Below are 24,811 nucleotides of genomic sequence, written 5' to 3' on the forward strand. Positions count from 1 at the left end.
TGGTTTAGCTTAATGAGTACACACAGTTCTTCACATCTCTATGTTTAGATGATAGACAACAGATTAAAAGGCTAGGTTAACTTTGGGAGACTAGATCACAAGTATGCGTGTGTGTGCATGCTGAAAAAAGCCTTTCAGTGCAATTATTTTGGGAGAACTTTGGTGTATATATAGTGTATTTCAAACATTTTAAATGTTTGAGTTCTCAAGCCAAATAAGCACAACAGACGTATGCTGGAAAAAAAAACAGACGAAGATATTGTCAACAGTCACATTTTATGAATCAGGCACAGATAATAAAAACAGGGAAAGCAGGCTTATTTACACATGCAGTACATTATGGAAGCAGCCAGTTGTTCAAAAGACAAGCTAAAAAAAGTGTACCACTGATGTAACTGTTTTTTTTTTTTTTTTAATATATATATCAACAAGGAGATAAAGGCAGTCTTTGGAATGGTGAACCTGCTGCATGTTGTGTGGGAATTTCATGGCAGTAATTTTGTTTACCAGCCTGGTGTGTGTGTGTGTGTGTTTGTGTTTGTGTTTTATAATGCCTTCTTACAGAATTTAAAAATGCTGCTGGACTTCACTATTCCCAAAGACAGTGGCAAGAAGTTGTTTAAAAAACGAAAACAGAAAAACTGTACACTAATGTCATAATTATCACCAAAATCAGTATAAAGCACTGAGACAACACTAAACATTTTCGGACATTTCCACATTATGAATAGCTTGGTAGCATTATTTAATTCCTCAGAAAAACCAAAGATCATACTTGCTGCTGCTACATAAGTATCTGCTAATACTGTGTCAGCTGGTCTTTGGTTTCTATGAAGAATGTTAACAATGTTAAGTTTTTTATTAAAGTTTGACAAACTGTAAGAAAACGTAGCCAACATTCAATAAATTCAAACTCGGATGTCTTATTTTTCCGCCAATCTCACGCTTCATAGGTCTAAAAAAGTTAAGGCAGATAGTGAGGCTATGAAAACAAAACATTTCCTGAATCACACAGATAAAAAAAAAACAATCAAGCAGAGAGCATCAGTCCATTTTACAACAGTACAGAAACTGGTCTCCTTTCACCTTCCTGGCTTCATTTGTTTCATTGCACCACAGTTGTGGTTTGAAGTGATAGAGCGTTCTCTGCTTCTTCGTCAGGGATCAGCAGCACATATTTGGCATTATTCTGGTGATTTTACACTGATTACTACTAGACTGCCATGCTGATCAGTCTCAGTCCCAAATACAGCGTCTGTAAGCTCCTCTTGACACCAGCAAAGGCCAGTGATCCCAAACTTTTCACATTACAGGCATTGTCATTGTCATCGTCTTTATAGTGATGAGCTTCATCTTTGTTGTCATCATCGTCTAGGGAGGTACAAGTTGAGGAGAGGAGGAGGGGGGGGGTGGTGATTCTGTTTGGTGGATTCATGTTGAACTTGTCTCAGTGTGTGGACAGTCTCTGAGGCAGCAGAGGGGCTTGTGGATTGTGTGTCCCGGTGGGTGATGGGTAGAACAGGAGGTGGGGAGGGGGTGTCATTATTCACATCTCAGTGTCGGCCACTGGGGTCTGGGAGTGTCCGTTAGTGGTGGGGGCGGGGTTGGTCCCGTTTTCTGGTGGAGACTCTCCATTAGCGGTGGGCTTGTCGAGGGGCTCCTGGGGCAGGGGGGCCACAGACACCAGGGTATTAGCCTGATTCTCCTCGTCCACCTGGAAAGACTCAGCCTAAGGAGAGTACAGAACAATCACTTGAGACTTCGTAGTTGATTAAGAAGTTGAGAAGTTTAACGTACAGGTTTATCACAGACATGTTTAATTTTGCTGTTCAAATATGACATGCAAACAAGCAAGAATGCATGTGATTGAAAATGGATTTGTTTTTGTGGGTGGTGTTCAAAAGCAAACAAACACATTCTTCATCAGTGAGGTTTATGGGTTTCAGCTGTGTGCGCACTCAGAAGGGTGTCGGTAATTGTTTTACTGTTGACAGGTCAACTTTGGTTTGACTTTGCTTCTAGCTGCTAATATTAACCATCTGTAAGCAGATTTGTAAAACTTTGATTAGGTGCTCTGTTTGTCGGCAAGGACTTCATGGATCATATTTAATGCTTATGAAAGAACTATACTGGCTGTTTCAGCTAAACCATCACATGGGTGTGCCCCCATATGTAAACACTTTAAATGATGTCATTAGCTGTACAGAAAAAAATAAAAACTAAAAACATCTGTAGACCCCTGGCAAGGGGAAGAAACAGCCTCATGGACTTAATTCTGCTTTGAGTTAAAGGACATGGGAGTCAAGCGTGTCCTCCCTTCAGACAGGAACTGATGGGAGGATAACCATACATTTGACCTCTAATCCATATGTACTTTTCTTTTTTCCAAATAAACAGTCATGGTGTAAAGTTGCCGCAGTGAACTGAATCTTGTGGGGGCACGTTATGTTAGGCTAGCGAGGGCGGGCAGTTGCTTCATTGCCAGCCCGTAATGCTTTTCTTTACTCACTTGAGTGGGAAATACAGGATAGAAGGAAGATGTTGGTCTAGGTAGTATGTCTTTTAAGGTAGCCAGAGTCTCTGTCAGTACACATTCTCTAATAGCTGACTAGCTGACCTCATGAGTGCATTTAAATTTAAAGATGATAACAATGGTGCCCATAATGCTTCCTGACGTTTTAACAGCCACAGAGTTTTGACGGTGGAACACACCCCCTCTAATGTACTCACCAGTCTGACTCCTTTGGAGTTCTTGCGGTGGGTCTTGAGGTAATAACCAGCTACCAGCAGTGCAGCCAGCAACAGGCCGGCCAGCAGCAAGGAAACCAGAACCAACTTAGAGTTCTTCCCCCAACGAGGAACAGCTTCCTCCACATCAGTCTGAAACCAGAGATGACAGCAAAATACCATGAGTCAAGTGATCACTTTGCGTGTCTAAGGCAAGTCAAAACCATAGTGTCTCCAGCAAGCCAAACAAATTATCAGTCACTCTGTAAAAACTGAAACGGACACACATGTAGGCATGAGATTCAATGCAGATGTGTTTTGAAGATGTACATTGTGTGCAATTGTTTTACTGGCAGAAGTACACATTCATTATCTGGTTACTGTCGTCTTATCTATCATAACTGAAAAAAAAAAAAAAAACAACCCCACGCAAAGCCTTTGTTTATGGAGATGTACCCACAGAATGGGTACTGTTTCCTGTGGCTTCAAGGCAGCATCAAAAGAAAAAGATGCCTTTAGACTGTAGACAGTATAATGAAGAGTGTCTGTTAGCCTGAAGCATTGGTAAACTGCTAATAAGGTCATTCAGTGTATCTCGGAGTAAGGAGAGAAATGCGGTGTATGTCAAATACAAAGAGGAAGATGGGTGTGACAGGCACACCCATGACCCGAGATTGTTCCCTAGGTACTTGGAAAAAATGTTTTGCAGCTGACAAATGGATTGTTTGTCACACAAACTGTCAGGGCTTTTTGTTTGGGCTTTTTGTTTGTCACACAAACTGTCAGCTTGGCAGCTTTAAGCAGCCTTTGGAAAACTCAGAGAGTGTTTTTCTTCTGCCTACTGTGTTTTCCCATCTAGTTCGATTATGAGTCAACCAGAAAATTTATGGTGGCTGAGTCTAGTCGATGTAAGTTGTTGCTGTAGTCTGTGTATTTTATGGGACCTTCATTGTGAGTGGTATGATTTACTGTTGTGCCTGGAAATGTGAAATTGAGTACCAGCTTGCTCCAAACTTTGGTCATACCCATAGATAAGGTACAAACCTCAGTGCATGGAGAATCGCGGGTCACCCACCTAAACATGGCTTCACACATAAATATACATGTACAGAGCATTTCCACAATAACATGTAAGCGGTACTTTACCTTATCTTTGATGTTGTCATTGTTGAACTTGTTAGCCATGCCTGCGACATCAGCTGCAAATAATAAAAAAATGTTTTTTGTTACAAAACATTTTTATTCACTGAAAAGTTGAGGTGAAGATGCTACTTAACCAAAGGGTACCCTCTAGTACTGAAATGAGAATCTGCCATAACTCCTGCTAAAGTAAATTGGAGCTTTTAAAGATTGGAGTAATGAATCTGATATTAATTTGGAATAAGGGGATGGTTTATGAGGTGTTATCAAAGTTGTTGTCAAAACAAATTAAATATAGCAAGAATGTTACTGACCTTCTACATACTTTCCAGACACAAGGATTTCATCCGAGTTGTCCTCCTGGTAGATATCTAGTTTACAGTCTTCACCACACAACTCCTGCAGAACACTTTCAATCTTCACTTTGGTGTCTTTCTGCAAGGGGACCGAAATTTAACATAGTTAGTAAAAATGGCAAAATATTGGATTGGATAGAGCCCAAACCATCAAGTTCTTCAGGAAACATAAGGATAAGATAAGATGAACTAGAGGTTTATTTTAATTCTGGGCTTGTTGTGTATAGTACATGTCTTTGTATATAGGTATATTTTGCTGCTTACAGCTGTTAGTGGATTTCTTTTAATGCTAAATAATACATCTGATGCTCAGATGCTCAGAGAGTTGCAGCAAGCTAAATTCACTTTTACTGAGTTCAGGCCTCTGCGTAGAAGCTGTGATTTCTGCAGACCTCAAAGCTGTTATCCTGGGAGCCTGAAGAATTTGTGTTTCGAAGCATAAACACACCCACACACCCACACTGCTGCTTCAAACCTCTATACATTACACATTCTACAGCAGCAGTGAGCCCACCCATTGTGCTCCCCTCCCTCTGCCCTCACAGCTCGCAGCTCACAGCTCAATCCATGCCCTGTCTGAGATGCACCACAGAGCTTTTGGACTTTTCCTTCTCATGTAAGAAGTAGACATTAAAAAGGATAGACTCAGTTTTTCTCCAGCTTCGCTGTTTTATGGGCATCTGTGACTGCCTCTCATATAAGGAAGAATCTCCTACTGCGCTCACATTTAGCAAGCTGATTGCCAGCTGGGAGTGGCATCAAAAGCAAAGACTGTTGGTGTGTGCCTCAGTGTGTGTGCATCAATATTTTGACCTTCAGCAGGATCACATGGCCCCTTCAAGATTCTTTGCTGTTCTCTTTGCATAATGACAGTACCACTAAAAATGTATGCCTTTAAACAGATACATGAGAACAAGACAGGAGGAGATGTTTTTTAAACTTACGCAGCTGGAGATGGTCTTGAGTTTCAAACTGACAGCGTTTTTGTCCTGGACCGCTTCTTTGCTGACACAAACAACATCATCCACAACATCACCCCGTGGCACTGGCTGTAGAGAGAAACCAAACCTCTGTCACTATCCCTTGACTTCTTCTCACCATTAAACTCATAACTGCTTTATGGCATTGGCCAAAGAATTATTTTGGTTTTTGGCCAGTGTCTCTGACATGTAACAGCACACAGAATGCCTTTTGGTGGACATTTTAATGTCAGTACTTCTGACCTATTCCTCTACCATGCACATACCTAAGAAATAAAACAATCTAAGAACTAAATCCAAGTGTGTACCTACAGCACAGCATATTTAGGTTAATAACAAATTTCAAAAAACCCCCAAAACTAAATAAAGTCGACATCTCATTGATTGTGGGGAAGATCAATTATTCATACAATACAAATCTGTGTCCTGGCTGGAAGCACATTTGTAAACAAGACCAAACGAATATGGCCTGTGAAGATGCAGTTCTCAAAAATATGAAAGTACAACCTCATTTTCTTATGCAGAAAATATTGCCACTCTTCCTTTTCTTCTTAGGGAAGAAACCATTGCAAATAGTGTAATATCTCAGTGTCATTTGAAACATTAGAAAAGTAACACTAATATTAGAGGCTATTGAGTAAGTATAAATGCTATAATATTACTTCCATTTGATTGTTATTTTAAGCTTTGTATTTAATATCAACTGACTTTACTTGACAACGGACTAAGTCAGGGGTGTCCAAACTGTTCCACAAAGGGCCGTGTGGCTGCAGGTTTTTGTTCCAACTAATGAAGAGCACACAGTTTGATCAATCAGCTGTCTGAAGACTGTGATCAGTTGATTAAATGAGTCATGTCTGGTGTGCTGGTGGTTGGTTGGAACAAAAACCTGCAGCCACACAGCCCTTTGTGGAACAGTTTGGACACCTCTGGAGTTAGTGAACTGAAGGCCCTCCCTACACTTACCTTTGGTACGTTCCCAGGGCCGTCGCCTCTGGCAGGCATAGGTGCTTGGGTTTCTGGTTCCATGAATTTGGGTAAGTCAGTATGTGCCTCAACTGTGATCTGAGTTCCCTCGTCAGCTGCAGGGCTGCTTTCATCATTGTGTCCTGCATCTCCTTCCTTTTTTGCTTCTTCTGTTACCGCTGTTGTCTGTACAGGCAAATCTATAGTAGGGTATATCCTGTCTTGACCATTTGTATCCTGTGGCTCTGAAAAAGCAATTAAACTTAAATGTTTAGTTTGTTAAATATATATGACAGTAAACATGAAGTGCTCTGATGATTCACATATAGGAGCACATAGTTGAGCCGGGCTATGTTAATGTAGGATTTACTGCATTAACTGTGTTGGTTAATTCAGTCACGCCAAGTGCACTTAAATGCACACACATAGAATGACTGTCAAATATGGTGATATTTTAATTGACTTACTAGAGTTGTTCATGTAGAGCAATCAAGCCTCAGCGTAAACATTTATATTTTTTTTCATAAATGGATGGTGGTGCTAGTTCATGTTTCTTACCAGGAGCTTCAGGAGTTGTCTTTGGCATCATATTTCCTAGTACCAATTCTCCTGTTTCCGCAAGCTGTTCCTCTGCTGTGACATTTCCCTCTTGCTGTGCCATGACTCCTTCTGTAAAATCAGAATAAGGTTCAATGTCACTTTGTTTGGGAAAAAAAAACAGAAAAAAATGTTTGTCATTGTCTAATTGTAAATGCAGTGGCATATATTTAAAATGGTGACAAACACAGTGGCATGTCTGCATACTTTTAAGAAAGCGATTTAAAAAAAAAAAGCATTTTAAGATATTGGCCGAACGATCCTCCATCTCTAACCAACAAATTTACTTGTGTGTTACAAAGCTTAATACTAATGTAACTCTCATCAGTTTTGACAGGGTCTGAATTTGTGGATGTGCTGTGCAGTAAGACATTACAAGAACTCTCTCAATGTGACCTTAAATCAATGACTCTCAGCACTATGGAACTATCTATAATTAATAACCCACTGATGGACTAATTCCTCTGCACAGCCTGAGCAAATAAACCATCCCTCAGCACAAGACCTGAACCAGCCAAAAGCTCTGACCTCCTGTCCACTCCCACTGGGACGGTGCTCTGAGCTTCTCAGGGAAATCAGATGGCTCATGGCAAACATGCTGTGAGCTACACAATGGACTTGTGCCAGACAGTTTAAAATGGCTCTTATAATAAAAACGTGCTGTGTGCCAGAATGGTGCCGTTCACGACTGTCAATCAAAGCAAAGAGATCTGTTTAGTTTTTAAATGCTTTTATGTAATTGTCTGCCTGCAGCTCTGGTTTAGATTTTATGTGTCATACTCAACTAAACCTACTGGCATTAAAATCATGTTAAATTAAAATGTAATTGTGCCAGTAATTCCCAACACTATTTGATCAGGTCAGGAGTACAAGCACTCGGGCTTCCACTGCATATGGTCTTTACCCAAAATTAATAAAGTTATGCTTTCAAAACTTCACTTTCCATTTTACTAGCTGCAAATGATGGCAAGACATTGATTTATGCACATTTTTCAAATTCAATGTCCAGGAATATGGAAAAATGTCTAATAGTGAGCTCTGCTTTCTCTGGATACGCTCGCTTGCTGATGTTTTTGAGAACAGTTTTTCATTTTGTGACTTTTTTTCTTTTCTTTGTAATATAAAGAAAAGCAATATATATCACCTCTTGAAGTTTGACCTAATACAAGATCATGTATGAAGCGTGGGATCTGCGGCATCTTAGGGCAGAATCCTTCAATCATTTATTCGTGTAGCACTTTTCATACAAACACAATATAACACAACGTGCTTTACTCAAATCAAGCCCACCCCCAACCCCTTCATGCACAAAGCAATAAATGACAGTGTTATAAATGAAGGATTCAATAAAAAGTGAAACTGAGGAAACGCTATCATAAATCTCTGAATTTTGCAGTGAGGAAGGACATGTTCCTGTCTGCGACAACCTATTTTGTGATTTAGGCTGAGAAGATTTTTTTTTTTTTTTTAGTCTTAAGTCCAGCTCCTCGGATGAATCATGGGGTGTTTTTCCCTCATCGACTCATTATCGTTCTGCAGGCGTGATTTAATAAAGTTGTAATGTGAAGTTGTAGCTCATAGCTCAGATGGCCTGCAGTTTTCACCAGTGTGCTATCTTCATGTCAATTATCACCCTAATGCATGAACTTGTGCAGTTTGTGAGAGCTCAGTGATGTGCTCACTGTAATGTGTGTGTGTGTGTGTGTGTCCCTAGAGGCCTCTGCAGTGCTGGAAGATTAGGTAATAGATCTTATTGCAGTAGATAACTGATGCTCTCAGATCCATGGCTCACGTCATGAAGTCATTTACTTTGAAATGCAATCTTTCGCACTCTGAAGTTTTTCAAAAGATCCTGTGGGTGCAGTGACTCACTTTAGGTCGGCCACGAATGGGATATACAAAATAACTTTCAGAGATATATTAATGTGAGTGGAACGGTTTTCCATCAACCCTGTTAAACCTTTGAATGCCCTGATTAAATGTGCTACTGAAAGGTGCCAGGTTATGATGCCTTTGAAAACATCACTTTTTCCAGATTTTAGAATTATGTAATAGGCCATTATAACATTTTTCATTTTCAGGGAGCCATATGACTTTGGGCTAAGAGTCCTTGATAAATTGCAATACTAAATCAAGGTCTTGATAGGATATTTCTAGTGGGGTTCTTTCAGCGGTAAATTCGTTGTAATAACCTGGATAACTTTCACGGTATGTTTGAGTCTCTGTGCTAATTTATAAAATATGCCACCACACCCTGCAGTCACTGGGCTAATGAGCCTCAGGTCATTATTGCTGTGATTTGCTCAGGTCAAATTGCTTGAGTAGGATCCAGAAGTCAAACCAGAATACCCAGAATGTATTCCCTTTACCCAGATCCCCCTCTCTCGGTCTAACAACAGCATTACCTCATTCTCAAAACATTCCCATAATGCTTTACCTCTGCAGATCTCATTACTTCCCACTCTCTCACTTTGTCATTCCTCTCTGGTTGCCAGATTAAGTTTGTGATTGATTTCAGGTTTGTAATTGCAGTGTGCTGCACCCTGCTGAACTGAACTATTACTGCTGCTACTACTTTTGTTAACATAAAGTTTTGATTTAATCATGCACTTTGTTTTGGGTTTGCACATTTGTCACTTTTAAACATGGCCTTAAAATTTCACTTTAGATTTTTGAAAACATGTATTATTTATTTAGCTGATAATTTATTTGATGCCTAGTTTGAGTCTGTGTATTAACAAACTTGCTGATAAATTGTATTTGATAAATTGCTTTTACATTTTAGACAGCAGTGCCAGTTTCCCTTTTGTTTCCTAGAAATTCTTGTCACATTTTTATAGTTTAAGAGTTATTCTATATACACATATAAAATCCAAAAAACTTCTGCTCATGATGAACTCCTACTTTGATATTCATGGGCTATCTCAGTGCAGTACGGTACATGCCAGTTACAATAAGAGATTACATTTTCCTGTTGGAACAGACTGTGACAGAACAAAAGCATCACTTAGTTTTATGCTATACTCCTATAGACCATTTAAGTGTTTCAAAGGACTTGTTCTGTTCTGTTCTTGACTGTTCTCACACTATGAGTTGTTTTTCTCCTCTGCGACACTCTGTTGTTTCTCTCATGGCCGTCTCACTGTCTGAAGTCACTGCTTGAGGTTTCCACACGAGCCACATATATTCACACAGTGGTGACACTGTGACACATGTCCGTGGACTTCCTTAGATAAGTCACTGTGACAGACAGGTGCCACAAGTACTGAGTAAACGCTGTGTGTGCCGTGCTAGCAGGTGGGGCGGTAATCTCCAAGGAGGTCTTCAAGCATAGTGTTAGCAACTGTCCATTGCAGCTGTCTGTCATACGGTATCTACACAGGGGAAATAAATCTTCTACACCTTGTGAATTTTACAGTTGAATAAGAAAATACATCAGCCTCACCGACCTCTATGCAGTTTTGCAGTTCCCGTACCTATGTCAAATCTATAATAAAAGCTCTCGTAGACATGCTCAGGTTTCACTATGGAGCCAGAAAGTTGCCAAATTTAGTGCCTCGTCTCAGTGTGCTTGGTGTCTCTTCTCTCAGGAGCATTAGTGTGGGTGTGGACCAGCAACGGGTCAAGGACTCCCTAACCTTGTAAGTCTGTCTTTTTAGACCCCTTCACCATGCTGTAACCTACAGCTGCCATCCCTCCTCCATCTCTGGGTGGTCTGTTTGTTTATTTTACTGGAACGGATGAGGTTCAAAATGGGTGAGATGGTCAGGCGTAAATCAGGTTTTCTCATACAAATGTGACACCCAGGAGTGCCAGAGTGCAGAGGCTAAAATGTGTTGTTTTAGCTCTGTGATCACTTTCTGTCATCGGATGAGTTGTAGCGGACTGGGAGGTAAAACTTTTGTCAGTGGTGTTGTGAAATTAAAAAATGTCTGGAGATTGACTCAGTTGCTGATGAGCATGTTTGGTTTTGATTAACAGTTTGGAGTTTGGAGCGGTTTCTGGTAGAATAGTTGGGAGATATTGTGGTGGGTTACTGGAAGGGAGTTTGTACTTCCTTTAGACCCAGAAGAGCACTGCCAATATTTAAAAACAGGTTCCCTGTTTATACAGCACGTGTTTGAATTTGAGGGATTAAGGGGGATTTTAAATCCATAATGTAAAAAGCAACTATCTTTTAATAGTCTTGTGCTCACAATACCATGGCACCTCGAGCACACTTGTTAAATTGGCTGCCGCATTTTAATAAAACAAAACATGCTTGTTTAGCCTCAGACACAATAACACAAAGCCCTCTTTTTTTCTTTTTTTTTTGTTGTTGTTTTTTTTTTTTTGTTTGCAGCACCGCCAATACAACCAGTAAAATCTATCCAGTCTATCTGACCAGCCATCACTCATCCTGACAGACCAGAGCCTAGATGGAATGAAACCTCTGCATATAATTGCCTCTCATGACCAACATTTACAGACGCAGCATGATCTGAGTGACCATCTTTTATTGTTTTGTTTTCGTTGTTGGCCTAAAGGCTTCCAGTCTGGGTTCAACTTGGAGTCATTTTCCTGTTATTCTGAAATTAAAATGTAGTCTTGTGCTGAACTTTGAGCTGTCCTGTGCTGTAATTAATACACTGGTGTCTCCAGTGTTCTCTACAGCCCTTCTCCCTGCGTGAGGTCAACACACTTCCTCACAGTGTGACCTCTGAACCCATCACCGCCTCACTGCCCTCTAAGCCCTAACTCTAACCCTAAATTCACTCACTCACTCAACAAGAGCCATTCACTGACTTTACTGAACCGTTCTAATACATACATACGTACATCTGAGACACTCACAAGCCCTGTTCCTCATATCACCGCAAATACCCGCCCAGACTTATCTTTCATTCCTTCTTTTTGTGTAATGTCAAAAAGGCGGCCAAGATATCAGTCATCAGTCGCGTGTCTTGCTATTATTGCACAAACACAACAAACCAAGCTCCGTCATCCTAATCAGCCCTGACTCCATATGTTATACAGCATGGGACTTGACTTCATTGCTCTCTTGAAGATTTTCCCACCAGATTGCTCTGAGTGACGGCTGTGGTCTGGAAATGCTCCACCCTGCACCCCCCATCTCTTGGGACTCCGGATGGAGGAATGTGGCGGGCTTTGGAAGAAGACAAGCCTTCAGCTCCACGCCTTCCTCCCGCCCAACTCTCCCTGCCCGCTCGCCCTCTCCCAGTCACGCACAGCTAATCCCAGGCATCTATCGAAGTGAGATGTAGGCCCTCACACCTCCCACACCGAAGTGTAATATAAAACAACATGCCAAGAGTCATAATGTAACAGTTAATTTCTCTCTCATGGCCCCAGAAAGCTTTGCCTGCGTTCAGGCTTAGGCTTAGGCTTGCTTCATGGTGTATCTATAAGCTAAACATGCACAAGTTCCACATGGAGGCACATGTCTTCTTTACATAACTTTGCATTTATGCTTCTTGTGCCTCCGCTAATGACTTTAAGCCTGAAAACTCTATCAACAGAGTATTTCGCTGACCAAATTTGTTCCAGTCCCGCCAGTGGATAGAAAGATTTTCATATAAAATCTGCGCTGTTTCAAATTCACCCACTTCGGCTGTGTATGTGAAACATGAACCAGCTGTTGGATGTTTTCAGTGGGTAGACCCTCCTATGGCTTTGGCTTCCAGTCCCAGCCTGGCTTCCAGAGAAGTCCTGTGCTACATGTTCAGGAGGGACAAGCCCTAAAAATATGGCCATATATCCGTGGAGACCCTGGCCTCTCCCTGCTTCTGCTGAGAAAAAGCCTGTGCCGTGTAATGGGGCATGGTGAGGTGATAATTGTCTGCACAAGTTAGTGGACCACCGTGTCAAAGTCTTAATGCTTGAGTTTCTACTAACACCCTTCCCGCCACATGCAGCATGCTATAGTTACCATATGATATAGTGTGTTCGTAGAACCAAGACATTTATCTTAGAGTTTCACAAAGTTGGCAGCTTTGACCAATGCCACAACCATTTTTTTTCCTGCTGGTTTTGAGGCTGAATGTCGATGTCTTAACTTTTCTGAGTGTATGAGAGTCTGTTCAGCTAAGACAGTTTCCATAAACACTCTGACTGATTGCCTCCCCTTTTCTGTCATGGTTTTAGTGCGTATTTCTGGATATATTCCTTGCATACTTATCTACAGGAAATGTATGAATGTGTTAGAAAGTCTGGATTGAGTGGGATCTGTTGTGTGGTGGTCTAGCATATGAATTCCTTCGTGGCCCCATTCTGAGACTCTCATGCTGGTTGCTCCCCATCGGGTCAACAACCACCACTATTAACCATTTACAAAAGGTAATTTAAGTGCAGCTGCTCTTAATTGTAAATGTGGTTACATGCCTTCTTTATAGTGTAACACAATACATACACTTATTTCAGTGTTTGTGAACAATGTTGTACGGCTCAAAAAAAATTGGTAGAATACCTAATTTTACTGCCATCAATTGGAATTTTCCCTTATTCTCCTGCCTCTTGACCCAGCCCAAATTTCGAATGTAAAAGCGCCTCTTTAGAGGCTCTCTGACATCACCCTGGCATTAGTTGGATAGAAATTTGATCCAAGAGCGCACATCCTCCACCGCACCCTTCCCTCACGCACTCACCCCAACATGGATTTTCAAAGTTGAATAGAAGGTGGAGACATAACAGTGAGTATAATAACTGACACATTTTCATTTAAAGTTTGTCAGTCTGGTCGCTCATAATTATGCTATGATTTGATCTATGATTTTTTTTTAAAGTGGTGCGATAAGAACATGCAGAAAAAATTATGATAATTGGATTAAGCTTCAGTTAATTTGACGTTTATATTATGAAATGTTGTTGGTATATTGCAAAATAAACATGTTCTCTGATATTTTTTTCCCTCGTCTTATTCAGCCCCATAGGTGGTTACTTCTTGTTGATTTTTCTACACAGTATTCTGGATATTGAATGAATTCACCATTCATTCAGTGTTGTTTTCAAAATGAGTGTCTTCATTATTTAATATCCTGCTGCTCTTAAAGAATCTGAATTTAAGAGTTAAGAGCGCGCAGAGGAATGTGACATTGGAATCCAGTCCCTTAGGTTTAAACATGCTCTGCAACTCTACCCTCTTTGAAACAACAGACTGCTGACCCCACTATATTGACCCACCCCCCCAACAGCACCCCCACCCCTGTCGTTCCTGTCACAGCGATTAATAGCAGAACTTAGGCCATTCTCCTCTCTTGGCAGAAAAGCAACTGGATCTCATGGTTTCAATCAGGCCCTTGAAGCTGCACTTGCTTCACCAACACTGCTTCACCAGCTGCAGCATTCACCCAGCCCAGCCCAACCCAACCCTGAGGCCACTGCAGCTCCTTATCGAGAGCGCGGTGCCTGTTTCTACGGGACCACAATCAGGAAACATGACATCTGCTTTCAATTGGCAGCATTATATCAGCCCCCTCCACCTACTCCTACCCCCCAGCACACACATGCTCACAACTGAACACTGCAGTTCCATTGCCTCGTGCATTACCTTGAATGAGCCTGTCTGTTTTGAGTGTATGCAGGTAGACTGTTAGAGGATCCTGTTGCGGTGTGAGGCATATCTGGCCGCCAATAGCTTAGAGGCTCAACATTGATTTTGTCCAGAAAGAATTTGAGACTTAGTATATCCTTCACAAATCTACCAGAGTAATTGCTTGCACACTTATCCAGGGGTGGTATTGAAAAACAGCCATAATAGGCCCTTAAGATGCTGAACTAAAGTGCATGTAGTCAATGTGCAAAGATTTGTTCTCTGCTTTAAAACATCAGTTGCTTTCATTGAGTTTTTCTTTCCTTTTTTTTTTTTTTTTTTTTTTACAGTACGTGTTGCCATCTGATACTCCAGCTTTCACATCCCTTTACCTTCCATGTATCCAATTTACACATCAGGGTACATACCAGCACCTTCTGGTTGTTTGATACAGCAGCTCGTTTAGCTGTAGCATGTCAGCACTTATTGTATGTGAAAATAGAATACACAAGTACAGAGGCTGGGGAAAAGTTCAAAGACGAAGCCGTTAAGAGCTGAGAGCAAAAAGCAGCTTTCTCTTATTAGGAGAGGATGAAAAACACTATCCCAACCGAATACGAATCTTACACAACTTATGTGTGTGTGCGCACCCAGATTTCTACTTTCCACCACTGGCTCACTCCGTTCTACTTTCTTCATGAGAGGATTGAGGACTCTGTTGTTGACATTGTTTTTCTGATTCTTTGGTGCATCTTACTTCAATGGGTGCTACAAAAACAATGATTTACATAATTACATGCTCTGGGGTTGGCAGAAAGGTTGGGCAGGGTTTGTTGCTTAACTAGAGAGCCTCCTAAAACCACTTCACAGCACAGGCAGAGCTTAAACCGTATTACGAAAATTGTTTATAAGTGGCGTTTTCAGATAACTAAACTGAGACCTTCCAAGCATGAGGCATTCCAGTCATGCCACTGAAAGCAAAGTAAATCTACACATATTCCTCTCCCTGTGCGTTGCTTCAGCTCACTCCTCTCACCGCTTTTCCAAAAGAAGTCTGCTAAACAGTCTCAATAGGGGTTTTCCCCCCAGTGTTTCTGATCGTCTCCTGTTTAGCTTGTGCTACCCCGACCCCCCTTCAGGTTGTCAGGGTAACTGTTACGCTCACCAACATCTGTGAATCTGCTCTGACCTCATCATGGTAAAGTTGTTCAGTAAGCCCATCTTTCCTCTGCTTACATAACTCTGCCCTGCTCCCTTCTCCCAGGTTGACAAGACAATTCAACAAGAGGGATTTTTGTCTGACTCAGGAGACGGATGGTTTATTCTCTGGTTTCCCATCTGTATGAGATCTGATATTTGCGCCATTGCTATTCATCTTTTAAGACATTCATATTTGGTCCAACTTCAGTGTGTCACATGTTTCGAGTTGCTTCGTTTGTGACTTTCAGGGAGGATAAACATTGCAGAGCACATCAAGGGATGGGTTTTTTTCTTTTTCAAGAGCAGAATAAAAGTTTTGCTGCCTCTGGTTCAAAATCTATAGGTCAAACTTATGTCAAAGCAGTTTTATTTTCCAAAGCAGATGTAGCTGCTTCTCACTGCAGATGATCTCATTCCCATAAGCTATATCCCATGAACAAGACAGGAGGTTTGAATTAAGTAGTTTAGTGTGTGATTCATTTCCAACCACAACAGAGAGCACTGCAAATGATAGCATAGCTGTAGTTCATTCTCAGCTCCATTTTTGTGACATATTGGACTTGCCTTCTGTTTATTTTGATCAGAACTTGGATTGTCCACTATTGAAGGATGAAACAACTCATCTATCTAAGAAGTTTCACAGAGATTTTTTTGTCTCCACATGATCCATCTTTTAATTTTCTTCCTGCCCCTGCAGACATTTTATGGGCTAAACTTGAGTTGTATGTAATCGTACGTCTGAACTGATCTACATCTGAATGCTTAAGCAAGTGCTCATGTAGTATTTTTACATTTGTAAAAACATATACAGAGCTCATTACCTTATTTGGTCCTGTTTTTCAGTAGACCTTGACTTCCTCTTGAATTAGTTTTGACTTTATCTTGGCTTGAACTTATTTGGACTCAGTTTAAACTTGGACTGAATTCAGATGCGGCACACTATAGCTCAGCCTGATTCAAATCAATAAAAGTTCATCATGGTGAAAATGCCAATAGAAAATAAGTTATTCAAGCTCTTTAATGAACAAACTGAATGCTTTGTGCAAAAATTAGTGATTTCTCAGAAACAAACATCAAACTTTACTTAAACTTGAATTGTCTTTGAAGTGCTTAAGTTAATGTCAAGATATTGTAGAGGACTGTTGCTTTTAGATGATAAATACATTTAGATTATTTCATTTGATATAAACATTTTTATATTGTTATCATTACTCTTAAATGGCTGTCAGCCACATGAGCCCTGTCGTCTTTACACGTAGTTTAACATCAGTCATCCCTGAAGCATCACTAAAGCACATATCTGCACAGCCACGTTTGAATTGGACATTAACAAACTCCACACCCTCCACTCACGAATGCTTCAACTCGCCTCACATTACAGCCAGCTAAATATAAATACACACATTTCTCAAAGTCCTTGAAGATCATGGGAATCAGGTCAATGAAATAGCAAACGGGTTTAAACATGAACAGTAAAATGCAAAAAGAAAGTTTAAAAACTGTAGAAAGCTCTGCTTTGGCTACTGATACTATAGTAACAAGTTCAGAATATCTTAACTTCAAATCATCATTTAAACCTTTCCTGTGTCTCCACAAAATTAAAGCCCTTTTCTCTAAAGTGGTTGCTTTGTTTGCCAAGGTATACACCAAAGAAATGTTTTTCTGTCAGCATCATGGGCTGAAATTTTTTTTTTTTCAAAAACTCATTTTAAAAACATTTTAAGACTCAAAAGTTATAGATTTGTTTTTAGTAGGGAGATAGTATGTTAGCATTCCAGTGAGTAAAAAGGTTGTAGGGTTAAAACCTGGATTCAGCTCAAACACCATTCAAACAAACACTCCTCCAGTCCAACCCCACCCCTCCTGGCCCTCCCTCTCTCCCTGTAGATGGCTATACAATCTCTGAGAAGTTTATCATTTTTTGTTTCACCACGTACCATTTAAGAGTGAAGCGATGAGTAGCAAAGCAAAAGCCAGCATTTTGCAGGGCTGTTCTGGTCTCTTTGCAGATGATGCTGCCATTCTCATCCTGGGCGCACACACGTCCAGTGGGTGTGAGTGAAAAGGGAGGGAAAGAAAGAAAGAAAGAGAGAGGCTAAAGCTGGTTGAGCCTGAGCAGTTTAGGGTTTCCTCTTACCCAGAGCGGGACAGGGTGGATAAAGCACCACTTGTGTTCTGTCAGTTTTTATATGCCCCCCCCCCCCCTTCTCCCTTACCGAGGCCCTGCCCTACACCCTGTCTTCCACTGGTTACTTTAACCCTTCCTCTGTGCTCCCACCCCTCTGGAAGAAGACGCAAGGCAGACGGAGGGAAGGAGGAGAATGGGGTCTTGTTGGGATGTTGTGTATTTTTAAAAAAGAAAAACTATGTGCCGAATTCTTCAAATACCTCTCAGTGTTTATATATAGGCACTAAATATGCCGTTCTTGTACTTGAATCATCCACCATAACTGGGCTGCAGCGCGTGTGATGTGTGGTATATCACTGCAGAAAATGCTTTGGCGATCAATGCTCATTACTTCATCCCTTGCTCACACTGGGTTACTACGTCTGCTTGAACTGTGAACCCTGTCTGGACGGGAGCAGTAATCCACCTCACAATAAAAAGTGATAGGCGACAATAGGCTTCGACACTCTGGTCCTTAATAGGCTTATGGAGACAGACTGTAGAGCAGAATAATCATACTCAAAACAAAGGTGTCATCCATTGTTATGTTAATGTTATTAATCCATTTCAGTGGCCCAAAGCCCCCACTACTCAGCAAGGCCATCAATCAACAACTGCTGTCCCAGTAGTGAAGACACCACAGGATCTGCTTAAACCATTCACACTTCCACAAAGTCCTGAAAGCACCCAGCCCCCCTGCAACTTGAGGATCTTTGCTTTACTTTTGTTAGCTCTTTTGCTAGTAGTTCTCATGCTCTGTGTAAATAACACATCTGGAACCACTGCTGAAGGTATGCTAAATGACTTGTTAAAAAAAAAAGCTCCACCCTCTTCAACAAAGAAAAAAAAGTAGCAACAACAGTGAGTCGAGAGAAGTAAACCGAACCACAGCTAATTCTTACATGCTTGAGAAACATTCTTGTAATTTGACACCAGTTCTAGTGCCCATATTCCCCCTGTCCCTGTTTTGGCCCCATCCTTCCCCCACATCACCCCATTTCCTCCCAGTCACCCCCCCCCCCCCCCCCCCCCCCCCCAGACCCCTATCAAACATTCAGCTCAAACAGCAGGGCGTAGAGGTGGGCAATTGGCCCCTTACTGTGACTCAAGATGAGCTTTGCTGAAAACCCCAAGAGAAAAAGCAGCAATGAGCCCATTACAGCAGGCACAGCTGGACAGCAGCAGCCATGTCACTCCAGTAAAACATTCATTAGACTGTTAGCTAGTTAAGTATTTCTGCTACTTGAGTCCCCATGAATCACAGCTTCCTGTCAGATGGCAGTAAGGCACAGAATAGACCTTTTACCTTCAGCCAAGGGCAGCAGGACAAACCTCTTTTCCTTTTTATGTTTTTTTTCATGCTCCATTTTTTCTTTCCTTATTTCAAAAAAGCTTAACGCTTTCATTTTTTACCTAGTTTTGTGTGACTTAAGTACAGGGATTGTATTTATTTGAAAGAGGTTTTCCAGCAATTTGGTATTGCAGTTCTGTAAGACCATCTCTAAATTTTTCTGTTCACAATAGATTTAAAAATGAATGTCACAGACTGAGATATCCTCATTTTAATGATGATGAATAAGCCGATCTTCATGTGTAAAATCTGTGGTAAAATCCTTAAATGCTACCATTGTAATCTGGTCTTTGGTGTGACGGTAATCTGAGGGTAATGATAGATCTTTGTGTCCAAATACAGCCATAACTTCTTTGCCCTCAATCACTGGACACCCCATTTCCTTATCCATCTTCTCAGAGACAAATACAGTAAGTGCATACCTCCTAAGACCTTACCGAAAGCAAATCTGGAAAACATTTCTACCACTGGCATCCTCTGATTTAAAGTCTATAGGCCCTGCTTCATATGGCTTTATTTGTTTATAGTATATTGACTGTTCTGCACATCTGTTGCAGCTTATGGACTTTGAAAACATAGCCTCCCTTTTCCTTTTAGCTGCTGCACTGTTTCTTCAGTAACAGTACATTGCAATCACCATATATCTGCTGCTGTCATAGATTATTTCTGACAGCAGTGTGTGTTTCGGTTTGACTTACACGTGTCTTTTAACCAGATTTGATGGTTGCGTTTTTTTTTCCTTTTTGTTCCATGTGTTGTGCATCTACACCTTGGAGCATGTGTGTTAAATACTTTCTGAAATGTATGATGGAGTGTCTCAGGAGAATATAGGCAACCAGGTTCGATATCAAAAGAGAAGCACTGTGCCTTTGTGCTGGTTCTTTCTCACGAGGAGTCCCCTTTGGATTTACCCTGTATTTTTAAAGACCACAAAAATCCTGAACTGTTGCCAAACATTTTGTGAACATGCAATTTTTTTTTTACTTGCATGCAAGTCTTCTTTGTCTCGCTTCTTTTTTTCTCGTGTTCCTCTGTTGCACATACACACTTTTTTGGGGGGGAAAAAAACAGTCAAAGCATGCATTTGCCCATCACACTTGTTTCTTATCTCAGATACAAAACAACATAACAAAGTTTATTGACTCTTCTTTGTTATGAGGACAGACAGAAAAAAAACTACACTCCACCCAACCTGTTTGCTCAGTGCAGGAAGCACAAAAACAGAGTCATAATTACCATATATTACAACCAGTTTCTTCAGGGTATAGTGGAGACTCTATCCCGTCTGGGTTGTTATTTTACTAATTTGGTCACTTAAGATCACATTTTTTAAGTTATCCGTGACATTTACTAATAATGTTTTTGGGGTATAACTAGTCAAACTGTGCTGATGAAGGAGCATCCAACAGCCTGGCTGTTCCAGTTACACAGTCTCACTTTTTGAGACTGGAAGTCTAAGTTGTTAATTGGACACCCCTTAGCATCACTGAGGTTTGGCTGATGAACCACTGGCTTCTTTAAATGGCAGATATTCCTGAGAGACCAGAGAGCTTATTAGCAGAATATTTCATGAATGATATTCTTTGAAGACTTCTACCTTATATTTTAAGGTTTCCAGACACAGAGCTTCAAGCTTTGCCAATAAAGTAATGAGTTCAGCATCTTACGCAAGGCGGTGGCTTTTGTTTATGGCTTTGTTGAAGATGTAAATCTTCAAAATGTTGCGCAGTTCCAGCAGCGTAAGAAACGTTTATTCTGTCTGAGAGCCTGATTGCACCAGCAATGGATTATTTGTAAGTGCCCCAGGCAGAGCTCTGAACAGGAAGTTGTAAAACAGCGACTCTCCTAATGTGACGATCCTTTGTGGGAAGAGAATTCCTTTGCCACCCGTTCATAATTAACAATATAGCTTCAGAGATTCATGGTTCTGTTTTGACTTAAGTCACAAGTGCAGACAAAAGGCAATCAATGCTCACTGTTAAATTAACGGTGAGGGCATTTTTGAAGTCCTCATTGTACTGCAGTTCTTAATTTAATTTTGGTTAATTTATTTGAGGAAACACATGCGGGCACATACATCATACCAGTCACAGAAACACATACACATTGTAATGTACATTTTATGGACCTTTGAAAATGGGAGCCATAAATCCCACAAAGTTGAGAGATTGGCTACGTAGGAAGGAGCCTGACTTGAAATGATTTCATGAGGGCAGAAGAGAGGCTGAGAAGGAGGGGAAGTGAGGGTAGGTGTGGGAGGAGGAGGAGGAGGAGGAGCATGAGGGGATTTAATTTCAAACTGCAGAAAATGTTGACCGTTGCCTCTGTGGGCTGAGCACTGAGGTCTGTGTCTTTGAGCGGGAAGAGGGAAAAGGAAATAAAGAAAAGAAATGCCGGATTGATGAAGTCACTTCTTCCCAAAACAAAATGTGTGTCTGGGACCTCCTTGTGTGGGTTCTCTTCACGGTGTCAGGACACATAGTCTTGGTGCGGTGTATGTCATGACCTCCAGGACCGCTGCATAGCCCTGCAGATGTTCCAGACACACACACACACACACACCCTCAGGCGGCAGCACTGAAACAGACACTTTTTGTCCCTGACACATGTTTATCCTTTACCCTCTTCCTGCATCACATTTTCACAGTGTCTCACATGATCTCCTCCTCTCATCCCAGTTTGTGCTCAAGCTGGTGTAAACAGTAAACGAATGAATGAAGAATGGTCAGTCTGTCTCTGTCAGCCAGCCTCCATCAGCTTGTCATAATAACTTTGGCCACAAGATGGCACCACTAGACTGGTGTGCTGTCCAGATGAAACCTACTGGACACTAGCTTCATCAATGTGTCATCAAACCTGCCATTTATTGCTTTATACTGTGCATTTTGGTGGAATTGAAATGATGAATTTCTAGACTCCAGCTTTTAGATAGTGACTAATGAAGGCAGTTATTACCAGAAAGCCTATAAGTGACCATGCCGATGCTAGTGGACCAAAGAGAAATAACCACAGCAAATTGGTGACATAAAATGCCGTCATGGATTAGCTCATTCAATAAATCCTGAAACAAGTTGTTACTCTTAAAGGCTGAGCTGTGGCCATTTAGGATTCATCGTATACAGTCATCAGGGTCTCCCCCGGGGGTTTGGACACCAGTCTTTTGTCCTTGGTACGAGCAAACATACGGTATCAGTGCCTGTTTGATTATGTGCGCTTTGATAATGCAGCAGGCATTTAATTAAAGCAGCAGGAGACTGATGCTCGTGGGCCTGTACAGCCTCAAAGCTGCGTTCCAGCAGTGCTTAAGGGAATTGGATGCTTGATTGTTCAGCAGTAGGTGTGTACATTATGAACAGGAAAAAACAGATGTATGACATATACATATGTTTCTGCTGGTTTTCTTCCCAGCTAAAAAAAAAAAACACAACCCACAAGGAAAAGCATCTGTATAGAGAATTCTGTCCAAAATGAAATGTATTTGTTTACTGTGTGTGCTGTTATCGTGCAATCCTGCACAGCACACAGTGCAGTCTTGAATGTGACTGACTTTAGGCAACACCTCTCTCAGAGTCTCAGGGAAAACAGATCATTATTTATAAGCTTTAGTCAGGTAGTATTAAATGTTGAGCTGGCGTATTGAAGGGCTGCAAGAGGGTTTGTAAGTAATCAGCAAAAGTTGGGGCACCTGTAGGAACTATTTGCATTAACTTTCCAAGCTTAATTCACTACCTTTCCTGCAGGAAAACTGCACGTTAACTAATTTCTTAATCCCTGAAAAAGCCTGTTTTTATGAAATTTACTTGAACTTTTGAAATTTCAATAACAGCTGGAAAAAATGGGGGTGATCTATAACTTTTGCCCAATAATGTTCATGAAAAAATTTTCTTTTATTCAGTGCATACAATGAAATGATATGATACAACCCAGCTAGTGCCCCACCCCACTCTGTGATGAAGGACAGTGAAGCCCTGGCCATTGACTATTAACACAAACTCGCTGGGTTGTTCAAGGTACAGAGAAAGTCCAAGGCCTTTTCCATTCATCATTCATTCCACAGTTAGAGCCACAGTTTGAATTATTCTTCAAGATCTGCAGTCTGTGCGTAAGGTCCGTTTTCCTCCCCGAATCAAATATTCTGGGCAGCAGGAGAAGCTAGAGTTCAACCAGTGATTTCACAGAAATTTAGTGTTACGCCGTTATTTTACTGTACGTCTCGCAAAAAATGTACTTACATCCATCATGGGTCAGAGCAGAGTGAGATATTATGACAACTGTCAGGGATTGATAGAAGAATAATGGGTTTCTAATGGCTGTAGTACATCCATAAACCTGTCTACTACCATCCAGCCACACAGTCTATCAAGAAGATATCCTGCGGCTTTTTCAGCTGTCAGTAGAGAAGGTTTGAGACCTAATGATCCTCCTCTCTCTCTGTGTGTGTGTGTGTGTGTGTGTGTGTGTGTGTGTGTGTGTGTGTGTGTGTGTGTGTGTGTGTGTGTGTGTGTGTGTGTGTGTGTGTGTGTGTGTGTGTGTGTGCGTGTGTGTGCGTGCGTGCGTGCGTGCGTGTGTGTGAGAAGCAAGTAGTGAGGGGGAATTGCTGGCTGCTGAGTGTAGTCATTCTGACAAGCAAAGAGAGAAGAGGGGAAAGACGAGGGGTTAGAGCCTGGCAGGTGTACAGAGGACCCTTCGATGCGCTGATGACTCCCCCACCTGGATCTGACAGGTATGGGCTGGGAGGCCTGGATGTACATACTACAACCCCCCCCCCCCCCCCCCCCCCCCCCCCCCTCTGCTCTGCTTGCCCAGAGCCCCGAGGGTTAACCATGAATAATAAATTCTGTCTCCTTATGGCAAGTGCTCAGGAGCCCCTATATGCTGCCATACCAAATACTGTCACAGTATGAAGGCAGAGCAAACTATTCTTCATTCTGAAAGGCTATTCATCGCATGGGGTCGTGTGTTCTTTTATTTTATTTAGCAGTTTTCTCCAGGATATTTCTTTGCTGTTTTACATGCTCGGCTCCTCATTGGTATCACCCGTGTTTCTCTCACCAGTCAAGGTGTATTTTAATGGTGGTATGTTGTGCATCTGTAAACATCAGTTTTCCTTAGTATGATAGTTTCTAAGGCTGAACTATGTTTGTACCCCTGGGATTTCCGTTGTGTCTGACATCATCTTGCATTTAGAGCCTTCCCATGAAAACTCAGTAACAGCTTAACTATTAAATTATTATGTTAGTGGTCCATTAATATAATTACAAAAGATTATCCAGTTATGTGTGGCAGAGTTCCGATTGGCTCGAAAATAACCTCACCTCTAACAGCAGCAGCAATTTGTCTGTAAATGCAAAACTCATAGAAACATAGTGGTCATATACTGTGAGTTGTATAATGATTCATATGAATTCAAGGACGTCAACACAGGGTCAAGACTGAAGTCTTGCATAAATATTTCCTTTCAGTATTAATAAAGCATTTTGAGGGCAGAATATTTCATCTACCAGGGCTTAAATTAGGATTTATTTCCTTTAAAAGACAGAGAAATTATGTTCAGCACAATTACTCAGAACTTATTTGCCATCACAAAAGAACCTGGGCAAAAATCATTTTCATCAGCTGCGCATTTAATGTATAAGAACAGTACAAAGTGAATCTTCTGCTTGCAAAATAGGAGTGTTTTTTTATGTACAGTATTTATACAATAATATAGTTTAAAAAACATTACAGTTTAAACGTCTGACAGCTTATTGCACAACACATTTATAAATTATCATCATCAAACCACGCATGAAACAGATG

At 41.1% G+C, this 24,811-nt stretch overlaps 1 protein-coding gene and 1 long non-coding RNA gene across 2 annotated transcripts in view; one reads left to right on the plus strand and one right to left on the minus strand.

Annotated features, from left to right (window-relative positions):
* LOC121179184 overlaps window positions 1–24,811 on the plus strand; it is a 107,926-nt gene that overhangs the window by 2,609 nt on the left and 80,506 nt on the right. The window lies entirely within an intron of this gene.
* On the minus strand, window positions 364–17,632 carry si:ch211-286o17.1 (hematopoietic progenitor cell antigen CD34). The gene is made up of 8 exons (XM_041033861.1): window positions 17,432–17,632; window positions 6,728–6,838; window positions 6,170–6,414; window positions 5,168–5,272; window positions 4,182–4,302; window positions 3,874–3,926; window positions 2,731–2,880; window positions 364–1,729 (listed from the first exon to the last, which is right to left on the minus strand). Exons 1-8 carry the CDS (start codon window positions 17,520–17,522, stop codon window positions 1,547–1,549), a joined length of 1,059 nt encoding a protein of 352 aa, XP_040889795.1. The 5' UTR covers window positions 17,523–17,632; the 3' UTR covers window positions 364–1,546.

The sequence above is a fragment of the Toxotes jaculatrix genome, chromosome 3 (assembly GCF_017976425.1).
Source record: "Toxotes jaculatrix isolate fToxJac2 chromosome 3, fToxJac2.pri, whole genome shotgun sequence".
Taxonomy (NCBI): domain Eukaryota; kingdom Metazoa; phylum Chordata; class Actinopteri; family Toxotidae; genus Toxotes; species Toxotes jaculatrix.

Coding starts and splice junctions, on each gene's coding strand:
- si:ch211-286o17.1 (XM_041033861.1), bottom strand. CDS start 17,522: ATGAGAATGGCAGCATCATCTGCAAAGAGACCAGAACAGCCCTGCAAA. Junction 6,415..6,727: donor GACAACTCCTGAAGCTCCTG/GTAAGAAACATG, acceptor TTGCTTTTTCAG/AGCCACAGGATACAAATGGT. Junction 1,730..2,730: donor ACTCCAAAGGAGTCAGACTG/GTGAGTACATTA, acceptor TACTCTCCTTAG/GCTGAGTCTTTCCAGGTGGA.